This window comes from Eucalyptus grandis, chromosome 8 (assembly GCF_016545825.1).
Source record: "Eucalyptus grandis isolate ANBG69807.140 chromosome 8, ASM1654582v1, whole genome shotgun sequence".
Taxonomy (NCBI): Eukaryota; Viridiplantae; Streptophyta; class Magnoliopsida; order Myrtales; family Myrtaceae; genus Eucalyptus; species Eucalyptus grandis.
The window spans coordinates 3,133,599-3,152,864 of record NC_052619.1 but is presented as its reverse complement, the minus strand read 5'-3'; the positions used below and the strand labels follow the sequence as shown (position 1 = coordinate 3,152,864).

General features: G+C 38.4%; 2 protein-coding genes across 2 annotated transcripts; both read left to right on the top strand.

Moving 5' to 3' along the window:
- The first annotated feature begins 1,029 nt into the window (after positions 1–1,029).
- Positions 1,030–2,449, top strand: LOC120286613. The gene is made up of 3 exons (XM_039298933.1): positions 1,030–1,318; positions 1,485–1,524; positions 2,199–2,449. The coding sequence occupies exons 1-3, from the start codon at positions 1,051–1,053 to the stop codon at positions 2,329–2,331; spliced, it is 441 nt and encodes a 146-aa protein (XP_039154867.1). The 5' UTR covers positions 1,030–1,050; the 3' UTR covers positions 2,332–2,449.
- Positions 2,450–7,618: 5,169 nt separating this feature from the next.
- LOC104456256 (pentatricopeptide repeat-containing protein At4g39530) lies at positions 7,619–10,429 on the top strand. The gene is given in 2 exon segments (XM_010071013.3): positions 7,619–9,781; positions 9,784–10,429. Coding segments are annotated over 2 exon segments (2,550 nt in total). The 5' UTR covers positions 7,619–7,671; the 3' UTR covers positions 10,224–10,429.
- The last annotated feature ends 8,837 nt before the right edge of the window (positions 10,430–19,266 follow it).

Here is a 19,266-nt window from a genome sequence, read left to right as displayed (position 1 = left end):
TTGATTATATTAGGAACTGTGTTTTTTTTTAGCTCTCTCTCTCTCTCATCTAAGCTTTACTACGACGGATCTATCTCTCTCTCTCTCTCATCTAAGCTTTACTACAACGGATCCTATGACCATAATCACTCTCCTTAAAGACTTGGATAGTTTTATCTTTATTTGCTGATGTTTCAAGTCCGATAACAAACTAGGACCAAAATAAAATGAATAAAAAATATTATCAAAACCACGTGATTGTGGACCATTTTAGAATACTATTGGTCGTGTAAGTCCAATTTGGACAATCAGGTGCTTATAAGCTGAGGCTTACCGAGGTTAGGTACCTCCATGGCTGTTGTTAACCCACCACATTACATGCTATCTTCATGTGGATGATGTGATATCCGCAAAAAGAAAGAATTAAGAATCGAAAATGTATGTGGACTTTGAAACTAACAAGGCCCCTTTCTTGATTAGACAGCTCAAGTATTTTCTTACCCTTTATTTACTCAATGTAGAAAATCCAAAGATGGAGGACTTTCAAGTCTCCTTCCTTGAGTTGACTTTTCCAATTTCTTCTTACCCTTCATTTACTCAATGTAGAACGTTCAAAGGTGAAGACTTACTTCCAACCCACCACATTACACGCTCTCTTCATGCGAATGATACAATGCCCACAAAAATTCTTTCTTGGAAGACTTTTAAGTCTTCATTTACTCAATATAGAAAATTCAAAGATGGAAGACTTTTAAGTCTCCTTCCTTGGGTAGACTTCTCCAGTTCTTTCTTACCTTTCATTTACTCAATGCGGGACATTTAAAGATGAACAAAATTCATGATCTTGCTAGTTTCTTCTAATGAGAATCTTCTTCGAGGGTCGTTTCTCTAACCTCTTGCATTTTACTTTTTGATATCTTCATCTTTGGCAGCTTTGAGACCTTGCAAGAACTTGATTTGATTTCCATTCATGCCTAAACGGGTCTCTAAAATCTATGTGTGAACACTTCTTTCATTAGATTTCTTTAGTTTTTTCCGACCCTTCATTTGCTCTATCTAGAAAATCAAAAGATGAAGCTTCCGAGTTTTTTTCTCACCGTGTCATTTACTCAGGGTAGGAAATTCAAAGATGGTGTCTTTCATGTGACTTTTATCTGCATGTTGGAGATTATTTATACCTACCCACCCACCGACCCACTCATAGACAGACAGATAGCAAAAATGCATTTCCCTTGCTCAACATCATCATCATCTTCTCTTTTCACCATTTTCTGCTTGCTCTTGGTTATAATCTCCTTGTTTCTTCCAGGGGCCTCGGCTCGAATACATGCGATAGTAGGCAAGTGATTTTTCTTTTTGGTGCTTTGAGCTTTCAGTGAGGGTGAGGGACATGATTTGAAGATCGTGATTCCATGAAACTGTAGTTGACATGGCATGACACGGGAACATAGAGAAAGTTTTATACATCATGCTATTATCATTGAATATCTTCTTTGCATATGCAGCAATATATACACCGGGAAGTCGTGCTCCTCCTGCCAACGGGTGTGAGTCCTCTTATTACTCCATATCTTGAACCTTTCCATCATGTTGTCTGCCTCTATAAAGGTTGATATATCCATGAATCATTCATTATAAATCATATTAGGCTCGCCTGAAAGCACTACAACCGTAATTCATCGGATATTCTCTAGTCATATAATCATGTAACATGTCAAATTTCGTTTGTGTGTTGGATGATTAATGATACTCCATGAAATTTCATTCCCACAAACGCAGTATGTGCATATGTGTAATTTCTTATTATAGCAAGAATTAGTAACAAAATCTTGGTGCTCTATGCTGACACTGATCGTGTACTTATTTGCGTAGCATGGTTGCAACAACTTGGTCAATAAGGTTTTTTGAAGTTAAATATGTGGGGAAAAAATTATGGTAATTTCATCATTTTGTCAATAATATCTCTGTAATATTCAAATTAGTTACAAAATAAATGTGTATCCCATGATTAATATTTGTCCGTATCCCATTACTAACAGAGTCTGAAAATGAGGATGGGGTGTGGTTATGAGCTATGAAAAATTAGTCCCACATTCTCAATTGAAAAAGAAAAAGTAGAAAAAGGACAGTCTCTCCTCATCTACTTAACCGAAAATTAATTGCGTTTCTTCTAGCGAGACTCATTCCTTCATTTCCGTCTATTTTAAACATGGTTGCAGACACACCGGCACCGCCTTGAACAAACAACATGTTGGTTGTTCCAGATCCCATCAAGTAAAGAAGAACTTTGTCGCTTGTGATCGCGATATATATGTAATATGTCATAATACTCTTAGTATGGTCTTGGAGTAGCATAATTATTTCAAATGCTTGTATTCCGCACATCATCTTCGAGACGTTCTCATGCGTAGACTTGTCTTGACACTAGTGAAATATAAAGAAATAAATGTCATAGTTTAATCTTGGATAATGTCCATCCGAGTAGAGACATCTCATCACCGCCTTGCGTCTCAGAAAGTGAGGTCATGCTTGCGAGGCTTAGGAAGGGCAATTTTATTGGTCCACCTCGAGGAGCCTCCTATCTCACCAGCTATTCGATGGGACACTTGTGTTAAAAAAACAATGCTAATCTATTTAATATGCGTGAATTGTTAGGTTAATGACTTGTGACATGCAAATTTATATAACCTAATTCTGATGACGATCAACATTAACTATTCAAACATGGCAAACATGACATGGTGAAGATGGGGCAAATGTGATGACATGATAAGATATGATGACGTGACAAGATGACATGGCATATTGACATGGCAAGCATGATGACATGGCATAGATGGCGTGGCAAGATGACATGGTAGATAGTGATACAACCTATTCTATGCACATGCTATTTTTTGGATTTTTTTATATTAAAATTGCAATTAAATAAAAAATGAAAGGAAACTATTTAAAGTTAAAAATTATTCAACTCAAATTAGGATTTAATCCTATTCTAACTTGGAAACTTATCCTAAATCGCGGGATATTATCCAAACATGCAATCTTATCTTGAAAAGCAATATATTTTATCATGAAATGCAAACCTTATATATCTTAAACAAGGAAAGTTAAGCATTAAGATAAGCTCAAAATCACGAAATATATCCATTCAACTTAAAATTGTTAATAAATAAACTGACAACCCGATCTTAATGCCTAAAAATTGAATTGCCGAGTTCATGCAATTCATAGCCCAATCCTAATGCCTAAAGATCGAATTATCAACTTGGAGCACGGTTCGAATAGGAAACTTTCTAATGCTATATGCCTAGAAATCTCAAAATCTCCAAGTTAGATCATGACAATATCGAATTAGGCAATAAAATATTGAATTCAAATTTAAACTGGATAATTACCTAATTCGAAGATTGTCGATGTGGGCGGCTTGCGTTGACGAGCGGTAGAGACTAGAGAGCCCTAGCTACCAACGGCGTGAAGCACTAATCAGCCTGCAAAACAGAGTGAAATTGACGGAGAAACAGAGCAACGAGTTGTCACGACCGGGGTTCGTCAAGGTGCAGGTAACGGCAGGCAAGACTGCAGGCTTGGGTGAGTGGAGGGACGTCGCGATGTAGGGAGAGGCCACGGTTGGAGGCGGCATAACTGGGCGTCGATTACGGGCTGGAAGGGGTCGCTATGCAGGGGCTGCTCGGGCTGGGCAGCAGCTTTGTCGTTAATGGTTTGCGGCCAGTTTGAAGCTGGTCGCGACTGGTCTGTAGTGTCACAGGGGAGCAGGGACAGCAACGATGCAGCAGCTTAGTGGGTAGTCGACAGTCGGAGTGCAGGGACTATGCAGCGATCCACGAATAATAAGCGACGGAGGAGGTTAGCCAGCTATTTTTTAGGACTGGGCAGGGAAGCTCGCGGGGGCTGTTGGTGTTGGCTGCTGTTCAGGCGACGGAGAAGGTTAACTGCATCGTTGGTGGCGCGGGCTGCAGTAGGAGGGCGGTGGCGAACGGCGTGAGATACTGCTCTGTGGAGATACTGCTCTGTGTGGCCGTGTGATGCTTGGCCATGGGCTCCCTTTTCTCTCTACGCCCTCTCTTTTTGTTTCTCAAATATCCTCTCAATCTTTCCCCTCGACCTCTTAGTGAAGACCTAATCTGTAATTACAATGAAACCTAGGTCTAATCTTATTATTCGGGCTAATTCTCTGGCCATATTAATGAAATAATGGGCTTAGTTCTATTCTTATCCTAATGCGCTTATTATAATTTTAGCTCAAAGCCTTCTCGTTCTGATGCGATTATGTGGGCTAAGCCCAATGCATCATCAAATTCCCTCGGGGGTTTTGTCCAGATGATTTAATTAAGTTTTTCCACCTCCGCCACAATTAAAATGCAATCTTACGAGCTTATCAAATTACTAAAAATGCAAATGCTCCTCATAACTCTATGCAATTTAAATAATTAATTTTTGTTTAGAGGCCGGGGCTGATTCCTAATTTTCTATGCAATAAATATTTAAATGAGTAATCAAAATTTAGGTATCAACACGCCCTCTATTAGACTCCTTTAGTTTTTTCCTACCCTTCCTTTACTCCATGCAAAAATTCAAAAGATGAACACTTTCAAGTTTTTTCTCGCCCTTCATTTGCTCAATGTAGGTAATTCAAAGATGGAAACTTTCATGTGACTAATTAATGGAGTTTTATCTGCACACCACAGATTAAATACACCCACCCAGTGCACCCACCCACCCACCCACCCTTCCACACGCGCACGGATGACAGCAAAAACGCACTTCCCTTCATCAACATTGTCATCATCATCTTCTCTTGCCACCATTTTCACCTTACTCTCCTTGGTTATAATCTCCCTGTTCCTTCTAGGGGCCTATGGCCGTAAGTGATTTTTATTTTTGGTGCGCCGAGCTTCTAATAATGGAGGAGGACATAAATTGAGGACCAAGATTTCACAAGATTGTAGTTGACATGGCATGACATGAGGACATAGAGAATACATCTTACTGTTTTTCTTATCATTGCTCAGACGATTTTGCTACATTGAACCAAAATTCATGGACCATATTAAATAAATTAAAGGTTTATGGACAACATTGCACATTAAATTAAAATTTAAGGGCCATTGTTTTATTGCCTTCATTAGTTATTGATAACCACTTTTTGCTTGCTCTTGGTTATAATCTCCTTGTTCCTTCCAAGTGCCTCGGCCAGCTCAACTAACACTGAAGCGCCCTTCTGGATACCATGAAGTAAGTGATTTTTCTTTTTGGTGATTTGAGCTTTCAATTAGAGAGGTGGACATGGATTGAGGATCGTGATTCCAAGAAACGGTAGCTGACATGGCATGACACGAGTACATTTAGAGAGTTTCATACGTCATGCTATTTTAATCGATGCACGAATAATTTCGCTACACAAATTATTGAATAATTTTGGGATGTGTCTGATCTTTCGTAATGATTTCCATTGAATATCGTCTTGCACATGTGACATCATGGGTGGAGGGAAGCCGATCTCCTCTTGCCAAAAAATTAAGTGAATCCTCTTTTTAATCCATATCTTGAACGTTTCCAACATGCTGTCTGCTTAAAGAGCAATTTATACATTTGTATATCGTTTTTCGCTCCCTCGTAAGCACTTCAACCTTAATTCATCATATATTTTCTAGTCACATAATCATGTGACATGTTGGATTTTGATTGTGTGTCAAACGATCGATGAGTTTCATGAAATTTCATCTTTACAAACATAGTACATGCATATGCTTAATTTCTTATTTATAGCAAGAATTAGTAAAAAAAATCTTGATGTTCTGTATTGACACTACCGGCATACTTATTTACGTAGCATGCTCACAAGTCGGTCAATAAGGTTTTCTACAGCTGAAAATGTGGGAGAAAATCATGGTAATTTCCACCATTATGTCAATAATTTCACTGTAATATTCACATTTATTACAAAACGAAACCAATCTTGTCTCATGATTGATATTTGTCGGGAGTACATGGTAATGAGCTATAAAAAGAATAGTTTCGCATTCTCATTAACCGAGAATTGATTTCAATTCTTCTAGTGAGACCCATTCCCTCTTTTCCCTCTATTTTAAACACAGCCGCGGACTCTGTCCCCGCAAAGCCTTGATCAGACAACATGCTGGTTGTAGTAGATGCTATCGAGCAAACAACTTTGTGTCACTCATGATCGTAATATATATGTAACTTGTCATAATACTTGTGGTATGTTCTTGGCATAGTAGAATTATTTCAGTTCCTTGTATTCCGCACTTCATCTTTTAGACATTCTCATGTGTAGACTTGTCTTGATGCCAGTAAAATATAAATAAATAAGTTCATAGTTCACTCTAGGATAATGTTCATTCTGAGTAGAGACATCTCATCACCATCTTGCACCTCAGGAAGTGGGGCAATTTCATTGGTCCAATCGAGGAGCCTCCCATCTCGACAGATACTTAGTGTGATAATTATTTGAAGAGTCTTAATTTTATTGTACGTCAATCAATTCAGTTATGAACTTTTTTATTTTGTCAATTAAATTCTAAATTTTTTGACAATTTGCCAATGTAATTTTCAGCCAATTTTGACCATCAACCACTAACATGGTAGTCAAGTTAGTATCGCTGTTTTTCATAGCACGATTGATGCTGAAGTGGACAATTTTTGCAAAAAAATTATATTTTCTCCTTTTTCTTTTCTTTCTCCTTTTGTCCTTCATTGGATTACAGGTGGGAAAAACAATAAATTCTTCCAAGAAATCATCCACACTAGTGCTAATTGTGCCTTGTACAACAACGGTGTTGACCGAACTACCATGTCAACGGTTTCCGACAAAAATTGACCAAAATGGCTACTTTGGTTTAGAATTAAATTGGAAAATTTAAAAATTTTAAGATTGTATTGGTCGTTGTACAATAGATTTATGACTTAGTGGGCAATTCTCCATTTTAGTTGCAACAAGTGGGCTATTTAGCGCAATAAGATAGATTTTATTGAATAGCAATTGTTTAGATTTCTTCCAAAATTACGATACTATTTCGGCAAAATTTCGAGAATACCTAAGAATCTCTTGTGTTGACCTACCCACTGTACTAATTTCCTACATCATTATAGTATAGATTTTAGAGATAATTTTACTGCTCATTTAGTAACTATTCAAGATTAAAGATAAAAGTTCCAACGAATTTGATGTATTATAAGATGCAAAAACATTCATATTGGTCTCATTTACAATTTCCCATCTCAAATTAGGCTTTTTACACAGGTATTTCAAACACGGTTAGAAAATCTTTATTAATAATTCGCAAGACAAATATAAAAATGTGTAAACCTTTTACCCTAAAGGCAATTTTCACAATGACTTTTCAAACATATCAAAGAAAATGCGTCTACTTATATAAGGAAAAATTAATTTTCAAAGTTATTTAAGTTTTTTTTCTTCTTTTTTTAAACTCTTGAAAATTTCTGGCAAAATCGTTCCAAGATAAAATATTATGCCCTTTTAAAAAATAATATTATCTTTGGTCATAATTTTCATATAAAATTGTGAGCTCTAAATTATTTTTAAAATGGGATTTTCAGACATGTTAGCGCCCTCCTCTATTTTCAGGACCGTTAACCGAACAACTGACGCTTTCGAAATGCACCACCTACGATGACGAGCTACCTGCCATGGTCGGTCGAGCACTCCTCGCACGACAATGTCACAGGATTTCCAACGCCGCGAGACCCTCCTCCTCCACCTTCTCCACCTTCCCGCTGGAGACCCCGCCTCGCCGGTTTCCCGGTTTGCGGGCCAAGCGGCGCAAATTCGCCGAGCTCTTGCAGTTGTCGCCCGCCTCCGCCTCCGCCTCCGCCTCCGACGCTGACGAACCCGTTCGCTACCGCAAGAAGCTGCACGGCCGAATCGTCGTCTGGGGTTTTCAGCACGACGTGTTCCTTGCCAACGTTCTGCTGCATTCATACTCGAGGTCCGGGGCTTTGCGGGATGCAAGAAGGGTGTTCGATAATATTCCTGAGAGGAACCTGATCACTTGGTCTACGGTGATCTCGATGTACGCCCGGTATGGCTGTTGCGATGAAGCACTCTTGAGCTTTGTGGAGTTTCAGAGAGGCTCTGTCGACAGGCCAAATGAGTATATTTTGGCCAGTCTGATCCGCGGTTGTGCGCAGTCGGGTGGCCTTGATGGAGGAGCTCAGGTGCATGGTTTCGTTGTTAAGGCCGGTCTCGGTCAGGATGTCTATGTTGGCACTTCTCTGGTTTTTCTGTATGCGAATAACGGTGGGATAGATGGGGCGAGATCTGTTTTTGATAGTTTATTGGATAAGACTGATGTTACTTGGACTGCGATCATAAGCGGGCATGTGAAATGTGGGAGAAGTGAAGTGTCTCTGCAGTTGTTTAGCCAAATGGTAAATGCTGGCCTTCTCCCTGACAAATACGTGATTTCCAGTGTGTTAAGTGCTTGCTCTGCACTTGAGTTTGTTGAAGGTGGCAAGCAAATTCATGCTCATATACTGAGGAGAGAAGCAGAGATGGACATTTCAGTAATTAATGTGCTGATCGATTGTTATACGAAATCTGGCATGGCACGAACTGCTCGAAGGCTATTCGACCATATGGAAGTTCGAAATATGATTTCTTGGACCACGATGATTTCTGGGTACATGCAGAACTCGTATGATAAGGAAGCATTGAAGCTTTTTGCAGAGATGACTGAATTGGATTGGAATCCTGATGCATTTGCTTGCACCAGTGTTCTCACATCATGTGGCTCGCTCGAGGCCTTAATTCAGGGAAAGCAAGTTCATGCTTACACGATCAAGGCCAATTTAGAGTTTGATGATTTCGTAAAAAATGGCTTGATAGATATGTATGCGAAATGCAATGCCCTAGAGGATGCTAGGAAACTTTTCGATGTTATGGATGGGAAAAATGTTGTCTCCTATAATGCAATGATCGAAGGCTACTCAAGATTAGAGAAACTGGAGGAAGCATTGGATCTCTTCCATAGTATGAGGCTTGCATCGTTCTCCCCAAGTCCGTTGACATTCGTCAGCATCCTTGGATTATCAGCTGCTTTATTTGCCTTGGAATTGAGCAAGCAAGTTCATGGCCTCTTAAGTAAATCTGGAATTTCTATGGACTTGTTTGCAGGGAGTTCACTGATCGATGTTTATTCCAAGTCTTCTTTAGTTCGAGACGCAAGGCTAGTATTTGAAGAGATGAACGATAGAGATATCGTAGTTTGGAATGCAATGTTCTTTGGATATAGTCAGCAAATGGATAATGAGGAGACCTTCAAATTGTTCTTAGAGTTACAGTTATCGGAGCAACGACCCAACGATTTCACATTCGCTTCCCTTATCACAGCATCAAGCAATTTAGCAAGTCTCCAACATGGTCAACAGTTCCATAGCCAGATTATAAAGCGCGGTTTGGATTTTGACCCATTTGTCACGAATGCTCTTGTGGATATGTATGCTAAATGCGGAAGTATTCAGGAGGCCAGGAAAGCATTTGACCTCGCTATTTGTGAAGATGTTGCATGCTGGAACTCCATGATCACAACATATGCACAACATGGAGAAGCACAGGCTGCTCTCCAGATATTTGAGGAAATGATAATCACAGGAGTGAAACCGAATTACATCACATATGTGGGCATCCTCTCCGCATGCAGCCATGCGGGGCTTGTGGAAGATGGATTACATCATTATAACTCGATGCGTGGGCTTGGAATTGAACCGGGGACTGAACATTATGCTTGCGTGGTCTCCCTTTTGGCCGAGCTGGTAGACTAAAGGATGCAGTGGATTTCATTGAGACAATGCCAATTCAACCGATGGCGCTGGTATGGAGGAGCTTGCTCAGTGCATGCAGGAATGCTGGCAACAGCGAATTAGGAAAGTATGCTGCCGAGATGGCAATCTCTTTGGACCCAACGGATAGTGGTTCTTATACCCTTCTCTCCAATATATTTGCATCAAAAGGAATGTGGTTTGATGTAAAGAAGGTGAGGCAGAGAATGGACGAGACTGGAGTCCTAAAAGAACCAGGAAGAAGTTGGATAGAAGTTAATAATGAGGCTCATGTGTTTGTCGCTAGAGACCAGACTCATTATGAGGCTGATTTGATTTATTCAGTTTTGAATTATTTAATTCTTCAGACAAAAGAGATTGGTTATGTGCCAAATAATGCTGCGGTTATCATATACGATTGACTGACAATTAGTAATGGGACAATATTATACTGCAAATGCTCTCATTCTATGTAACCTTCAAGCTGTTTGATGCTGGGACATGATCAATCTTCTTGGAGTATGCACATCATATGTCTGACTTGGGTTTTCCATCGGATATGTTGAGACATGGGATCCCTCTTCGTGGTGTGAGGAGGATATTTTTCTGGAGAAGCAGATGCTAGGATATAATTTCGAATTGTCATTACTGAGGGGTGAATATTGATGATTTTAGATTTCACTAGATGCGAATTAATCCTCAGCATTGAAGTTGCAAAGATGTCTCTGAACATCTATAAAGAAACTTGAGTCACGAGGAATTGACATGATTCTAAGACTTCCAATGGCATGGTTGACTCATGAAGATTGGATAAACTAATGAGCTACGCTCTGTTTGTAGTTTAGAAGGGGGCAATTTAGTTGAAGAAGGGCAAATGACCTATTCCTACGATATAGAGAGATTAACCCACTGTCTGTGGCCACAAAATGACCAACCAGAAGTGCCCCTTTTGGTGGAGTCTCACTCTGTTAATGTAGGACGTCAACATGATGAGTTTCAGGTTGACCAACCACGAAGAATGAAAACTTAGGAGTTAGTTTCTTGTGGAATTTATGATATCTTGATCAAACCCACCTTTACGATTTGATGAATGAATACAATAAAATTAGTTGAAGAGCAACACACGGTTTTTCATCAAGTGACAAATAAGGAAGAAACCAGAATTTGCAAGTAATTGTTCATATCTAATATTGCCAGCTCCTCTGTCAGATACTTCAACAGTTCAGCACTCACATTGGCCACACAGACAGAACAACATCTGCATTTGGTCACCTCAACCAGTCACTACAATTAGGTTTTCTCTTCCCTCCTTTTCTCAATGTAAAGATGAAGACTTTCATGCTTCTAAAACATGCTAGACAAGCAAGACAACGGAGATAATGGATTAATGTGCTTCAACTGATCCAAAGACAATTCACGATATTGCTAGTGTTTTGTAATGAGAATCTTCTTTGAGGGTTGATTCTCTAGCCTCTTGAATTTTTACTTTTGACATCTTCGTCTTCAGTAATTTTGAGACATTGCAAGAACTTGGTCTAATTTCCCTTCATGATATTTGCTATATTTCATAACGTTGACATGAACATAACCGAACAATTGGCAGCCATGGAACTTTGCTCTCAAGCCTCTTAAGTTAGCTTGTTTAACTCTCTTCACATATTGCTAGAATTTATCATTCATTCATAAATAATGTTCACTCTTTGCTAGTCAACAACTTGAGCTCACTTTGTTGTTCTTCTTCTTCTTTTTGGTCAAACGCTTGCTTTGTTCATTCATGATCTTTCCAACATATGTAAATTGATTATATCAGGAACTATGTTTTTTTTTTTTTTTTGTTTCTCTCTCTCCCCCCACCCCATCTAAGCTTTGCTACGACAAATCCTACGATTATAATCACTCTCCTTAAAGACTCGGAAAGTTTATCTTTATTTGCTGAAGTTTCGAGTCCAATAAAAGTCTAGGATCGGAATAAAATGAATCAAAAATATTATCAAAACACATGATTGAGGACCATTTTAGAATACTATTGATAGTGCAAGTGCGATTTTGGACAATAAGGTGCTTATAAGTTGAGGTTTATTGAGGTCAGGTACCTCCACGGCTGTTTTTAGCCCACCACATTACACGTTCTCTTCATGTGGATGATACAATATCCACAAAAAGACTGAATAAGAATCGACAATTTGTGTGGACTTTGAAACTAAGAAGGCCCCTTCCTTGATTGGACAGCTCAAGTATTTTCTTATCCTTCATTTACTCAGTGTAAAAAAATCCAAAGATGGAAGACTTTCAAGTCTCCTTCCTTGAGTAGACTTCTTGAGTTGTGTCTTACCCTTCATTTACTCAATGTAGAACGTTCAAAGGTGAAGACTTTTATGCAACCCACCACAGTACATGCTCTCTTCCCGTGGATGATACAATGCCCACAAAAGACCGAATAAGAATCGAAAATGTATGTGGACTTTGAAACTAACTAGGCCCCTTCCTTGATTAGACAACTCAAGTACTTTCTTATGGTTCCTTTACTCAATGAAGAAAATCCAAAGATGGAAGACTTTCAAGTCTCCTTCCTTGAGTAGACTTCTCCAATTTTGTCTTACCCTTCATTTACTCAACGTAGAACATTCAAAGGTGAAGACTTTCATGCAACCCACCACAGTACATGCTCTCTTGTGGATGATACAATGCCCACAAAAAGACCAAATAGGAATCGAAAATGTATGTGGACTTTGAAACTAACTAGGTCCCTTCCTTGATTAGACAGCTAAAGTACTTTCTTATGGTTCGTTTACTCAATGTAGAAAATCCAAAGATGGAAGAATTTCAAGTCTCCTTCCTTGAGTAGACTTCTCCAATTTTGTCTTACCCTTCATTTACTCAATGTAGAACATTCAAAGGTGAAGACTTTCATGCAATGATTGCCAACTCCTCTGTTGGCAACTTCGACAGTTCTGCACTCGCAATGGTCACGCAGAAGCAACATCTACACTTAGGTCTTATTACTTTTCTGCATGAAAGTCTAAGTTACCTCAACTAGTCACTAAATTTCTCCTCCTTTTTTCAATGTAAAGATGAAGGCTTTTCATGGTACTACAACATGCTAGACCAAGCAAGACAATGGAGCTGATGGATCAATGTGCTCCAACTAATCCGAAGACAATTCCCAATCTTAATAATTTTTCCTACTTAGAGTTTTCTTAGAGAATCGTTTTTTTAACCTCTTGTGTTTTTCTTGTTGATATCCGTGTCTTTGGCAACTTTGAGACCTTGCAAGAACTTGATTTGATTTCCCTTCATGATATTTGATATATTTTGTAACTTGACATGAATATAACCAAACAGTTGGCTACTATGTAAACTTGCTCTCAAGCCTCAAGTCAGCTTGTTTAAATCTCTTCACATATTGCTAGAAGTTATCATTCATTTGCAAGTCCCGCTTGCTCTTTGCTAGTTAACAAGTTAAGCTTACTTTATTCATTCATGATCTTTCTAACATATGCAAATTGATTATATTCGGAACTATCTTCTCTCTCTCTCTCTCTCTCTCTCTCTCTCACATCCAAGCTTTACCACGATGGATCGTGACCATAATCACTTACCATCGAAACTTAGGAAGTTCTATAATTATTTGCAGAAGTTTTGAGTCCAATAAAAGTCTAGGATCGGAATAAAATGAATCAAGAATAGAATCAAAAATAGAATCAAAACCACATGACCGATGACTTAAATTAGGACCATTTTAGACTACTATTCATAGTGTGAGTGCGATTTTGGACATTCGTGCGCTTATGAGCTGAGGCTTATAGAGTTTAGGTACCTCCACAACTATTCTCAACCCACCACTTTGCACGTTCTCTTCATGTGGATGATACGAAACATACAAAGAGAGTGAATAAGAATTGAAAAAGATATAATTTCGAATTGTCATTACTAAGTGGTGAATATTGATGATTTGAGATTTCACCGGATGCAAATTAATCGTCAGCATTGAAGTTGCAAAGATGTCTCCAAACATCCAATGGCATGGTTGACTCGTGAAGATTGGGTGAACTAATGAGCCACGCTCCTTTTGTAGTTTAGAACAGGCAATTTAGTTGAAGAAGAGGGCAGATAACCTGTTCCAGAGATATAAAGAGATTAACCCACTGCCTATATCCACAAGATGACCAACCAGAAATGCCCCTTGGTGGAGACTCACTCTGTTAACGCAGGATGTCAACATGATGAGTTTCAGGTTGACCAACCACGAAGAATGAAAAACTTGAGAGTTAATTTCTTGTGGACTTTATGATATCTTCATCAAACCCACCTTTAATATTTGATGTATGAATACAATAAAATTAGTTGAAGAGCAACACACGGTTTTTCATTTAGCGACAAGTAAGGAATAAACTAGAATTTGCAAGTAATTTTTCGTATATTGTCAGCTCCTCAGTCAGCAACTTCAATAGTTCGGTACTCTCAATGGCCACATAGAGAGAACAACGTCTGTTCATAAGTCACCTCAACTAGTCACTACATTTAGCTTTTCTCTTTCCTCCTTTCAATGTAAAGATGAAGACTTTCGTGCTACAAAAACATGCTAGACAAGCAAGACAATGGAGAGGATGGATCAATGTGCCTCAACTGATCTGAAGATAATTCATGATCTCGCTAGTTTTTTGTAATGAGAATCTTCTTCCAGAGTTGTTTCTCTAACCTCTTGATTTTTTTTATTTTCTTTTATATCTTCATCTTTGGCAACTTTGAGACCTTGTAAGAATTTGATATGATTTGGCTTCATGATATCTGTTATATTTCATAATGTTGACATAAACACAACCGAACAATTGGCTGCCATGGAACTTTGCTCTCAAGCCTCAAGTTAGCCTGTTTAACTCTCTTCACATATCGCTAGAATTTATCATTCATTCACAAGTTATGCTTTACTCTTTGCTAGTTAGAAAGTTGATCTTTCTAACATATGCGGATTAATTATGTCGGCAACTGTGCTTTTTTTACTCTCTCGCTCTTTCTCTTATTTAGGTTTTGCCACGATAGATCATGCAACCATAATCACTTGCCTTCAAAATATAAAAAGTTTTATCTTTATTTGTAGAAGTTTCGAGTCCGGTAAAAAGTTGAGGATTTGAATAAAATGAGTCACAATTAGTATCAAAACCACATGATTGATGACTTAAATGAGGATCAATTTAGACTACTATCCATATCGTGAGCGCAATTGTGGACAATTGCGTGCTTCTGAGCTGAGGCTTACCGAGGTTAGGTACCTCCATGGTTAATTTCAACCTACCACATTGCACACTCTCTCCTCCATGGGAATGATACGATGTGTACAAAGAGATTGAATAAGATTCAAAAAGGTATGTGGACTTTGAAACTAACTGGGCCCCTTCATTAATTAGACTGCTCAAGTATTTTATTACCCTTCGTTTACTCAATGTAGAAAATCCAAAGGTGGAAGACTTTCAAGTCTCCTTTCTTGAGTAGATTTCTCTAGTTTTTTCTTACCCTTCATTTACTCAATGTGGAACATTCAAAGGTGAAGACCATTCACGATCTTGCTAGTTTTTTCTCATGATAATATTCTTTGAGAGTTGCTTCTTCAACCTCTTGCATTTTTATTATCGATATCTTAGCCTTTGGCAACTTTAAGACATTGCAAGAACTTGATTTGATTTTCCTTCATGATATATGCTATATTTCGTGACGTTGACATGAACATAACCAAATAATTGGCTATCATGGAACCTTGCTCTCAAGCCTCAAGTCAGCTTGCTTAGTTCTCCACATATTGCTAGAATTTATCATTGACTCAAAAGTTATGCTTACTCTTTGTTTATTAAAGAGTTGAGCTTGCTTCATTCATTCATGATCTTTGTAACATATGCAAATTGATTGGATTGTTTTTCTTTGCTCTCTCTCTCTCTCTCTCTCTCTCTCTCTCTCTCTCTCTCTCTCTCTCTCTCTCTCTCTCTCTCTCTCTCTCTCTCTCTCTCTCTCTCTCTCTCTCTCTCTCTCTCTCTCTCTCTCTCTCTGATCTAGGCTCTTGGCTCTTGTGACCATAATTACTATCCTTAAAGACTTAGAAAGTTTTATCCTTTTTTGTAAAAAGTTGTGACCGGTGTGCTCATGAGCTAAGGCTCACTGAGGTCAAGTACCTTCACGACTGTTTTCAACTCACCACATTGCATGCTCTCTTCATGTGGTTGATATAATATATTCAAAGAGACTGAATAAGAATCAAAAAAGGAATGTGGACTTGGAAACAAGCAAGTCCTCTTCCCTGATTAGACTTCTTGAGTTTCTTCTTACCCTTCATTTACTCAATGTACAAAACCCAAAGACGGAAGACTTTCATGTCTTCTTCCTCATATTAGACTTTTCAAGTTTTTTTCTATCCCTTTATCCCGTCATTGACTCAATGTAGATCATGCAACTTGATTAATTGAGTTTTATCTATGTCAGAGATTATATATACCCACCCGCCCACCCACTTACCCACACACCTAGTGATGAGAGCAAAAATGCACTTCCCTTCATCAACATCATCATCATTATCTTCTCTTATAACCAAGTTCTGCTTGCTCTTGGTTCTGATCTCCCTTTTCCTTTCAGGGGGCTGTGGCCGTAAGTGATTTTTTCTTTTTGGTGCTTCAAGCTCCTAATAATGGAGGACATATATTGAGGATCATGATTCCACGACACTATAGTTGACATGGCATGACATGGGAATATAGAGAAACTTTTATATATCATGCTGTTTTTCTTGTCATCGCTCAAACAATTTTGCTACATTAAATATAAGTTCAGGGATGAAGTTAAATAATTCATGGATGATGTAGTACATTGAATTAAAGTTCATGAGTTATTTGTGTCATTTCCTCTTTATTAGTTATTGATCATGATTTTCTGCTTGCTCTTGCTTATGATCTCCCTGTTCCTTCTAGGGGTCTTGGCTGGCTTCACTGGGATTAAATCGCCCGGCAGGACTCTATGCAAGTGATTTTTCTTTTTTGGGCTTTGGGCTTTCAATAAGGGAGAGGGACGTGGATTTCGTTAGTCATGACGCAAGAACATGCAGAAAGTTCCATAAATCGTGGTGGCTTTCTTAAAGTTTCTCGGACACTTTGTTGCACGAATCATTTAATAATCTTGGGCAGTGTTTGAATCCTTCATAACGATTTCCATTGAGTTTCTTCTTGCCTACAAATCTGGATCTTCCCAAGTGTGAGAAAATTTATTCAACAAGTCCAAAACTTATTACATTTTTACCAATTGAGTCATAATTTTTTTTTCACATTTTTATTAATTAAGTTCATCTAACCAATTTTGATTGGAATTTGCTAACGTGAACACCAACCGACCTATGTGAGACGGTTGGCATTAACGTAGATAATTTTAATAATGTTATAATATTTTTTGAACTTTTTAATTAATTTAATTAATTTTCTTTTTCCTTTTCTCTTTTTTTTTCCTCTTTATCCTCTTGTTTTGTTTTTTTCAAATTTTGGCTGGTAATGGCCTACTGGGTAAGGGTCACGACCAGCCTCGTCCAAATCTGGGTGCGTAGCTTTGCATGTTTCCTCTTAGCAACATGAGCGATCCTCTACTCGACGAGAGAGCAGTGACGTGCGAAACAGAGATCGTTTCAAACATTGCATTGATGTCTTCACTTATGGCTCTCCTTACCAGAAGGTGGCCGCTCTGGTTGATTTGGTGAGACTCGCGTCCTCGCACGAACTGTTTCACCACCTCTTTCTCTTCACCGTTTGTTTTCTTCGATTCCCACAAGTCATTGCTTTTCCTTTAGAAAAATTTGCCCATTGAATTGATTTCTTCAGCCGCGTTGAACCGCTTGATTCTATACTTTCCCTGTTGTTCCCTGGCCGAGAATCTCCAGAATATGTGTCCCTTATTCACTTCCCAATTTCGCAAAAATTAGCGCCTCAAATCTCACCTTCCTTTGCTCGAAAATCACACTTCCCCTGATGGGAATTGGTTGAACTTTCTTGCCATATTTCGTTTGCCCCCCAAATTCGGAACGACGAGCAGAGGATCGTTCATGTTGTGAAGAGGAAGCCAAAGCCGAAAAGCCATGCGCCCAGATCCGAGCGAGGCTGGCCAGGACCCTCAGGCAGAAGGCCATGGCAAAAAGATTAAAAAAAAAAAAAAAGGAAAACAAATAAAAATAAAATAAAATAACAAATAAAAATTTCAAAAATATTAAAATATTATTAAAATTTGTTCATATCAACACTAATTGTGCCATGTAGGACAGTTGGCATTCACATTAGCGAATTCTCAATTAACAAAAGGTAAAAAGATTTATAATTCAATTGACAAAATTGAAAAGTTTAGGTGAATTGATAAAAGCACAATAAATTTATGACTTTTTGGACCATTTTATCCACAATTGTGAGTTCTCTTTTACTCCATATCTCAACCCTTTTCATCACATAGTATTTGATATTTCATAACGATTTTCATTGAATATCGTCTCGCACATGCAGTTAGCATTGTGGAAGGAAGCTTTCCTCACCATGCTCCAAGATTGAGGCGTGAGTGCTCTTTTTACTTCATATCTTGAATCTTTCCATCACATTGTCTGCTTCTAGAATGGTTCATACTTTTATAAAATCATTCATCATACATCATATTACGCTCGCTCAAAAGCACTTCAACCTTAATTAATCGAATTTTCTCTAATCATGTAATCATGTAACATGTCAAATTTCGTTTGTGTTAAACGATTAATGATACTCTATGAAATTTCATCTCCACAAGCGTAGTACGTGCACATGCCTAACTTCTTATTTATAGCAAGAATTAGTAACAAAATTTGGGTGCTTGCAAAAATGCACTTCCCTCCGTCAACTTCATCATCTTCTCTTATCACCATTTTGTGCTTGCTATCGTGTAACCTCGCTCTCAAGCCACTGGTAAACTTGTTTAACTTTCTTCACATATTGCTAGAATCTATCATTCATTCACAAGTCCTGCTTACTCTTTGCTAGTCAGCAAGTAAAGCTCGCTTTATTCTTATTTTTGGTCAAATGCTCGCTTTGTTCATTCATGATCTTTCTAATATATGCAGATTAATTATATAAGGAACTGTGTTTTTTTGTTTTTTTTTCATCTCTCTCTCTCTCTCTCCCTCCCTCCCTCTGATGTAAGTTTTGCCATGGCAAATCTGCGACCATCTCTCCTTAAAGACTTGGAAAGTTTTAATAGTATTTGTAGAAGTTTCGAATCCTATAAAAGTTCCGGACCGGAATAACATGATTTTCTGCTTGCTCTTGGTTATAATCTCCTGTTCCTTCCATGGGCCTCAGCTGATAGTTGTTAGGTGATTCCTCCGAGCTTCCAATAACGGAGGAGGACATGGATTGAGTATCATGATTCCGTGAAACCGGAGTTCACATGACATCACCCAATAACATACAGGAAGTTTCATATATCATT

Coding starts and splice junctions, on each gene's coding strand:
- LOC120286613 (XM_039298933.1), top strand. CDS start 1,051: ATGAAGCTTCCGAGTTTTTTTCTCACCGTGTCATTTACTCAGGGTAGG. Junction 1,319..1,484: donor TCGAATACATGCGATAGTAG/GCAAGTGATTTT, acceptor TTGCATATGCAG/CAATATATACACCGGGAAGT. Junction 1,525..2,198: donor CGTGCTCCTCCTGCCAACGG/GTGTGAGTCCTC, acceptor ACATGGTTGCAG/ACACACCGGCACCGCCTTGA.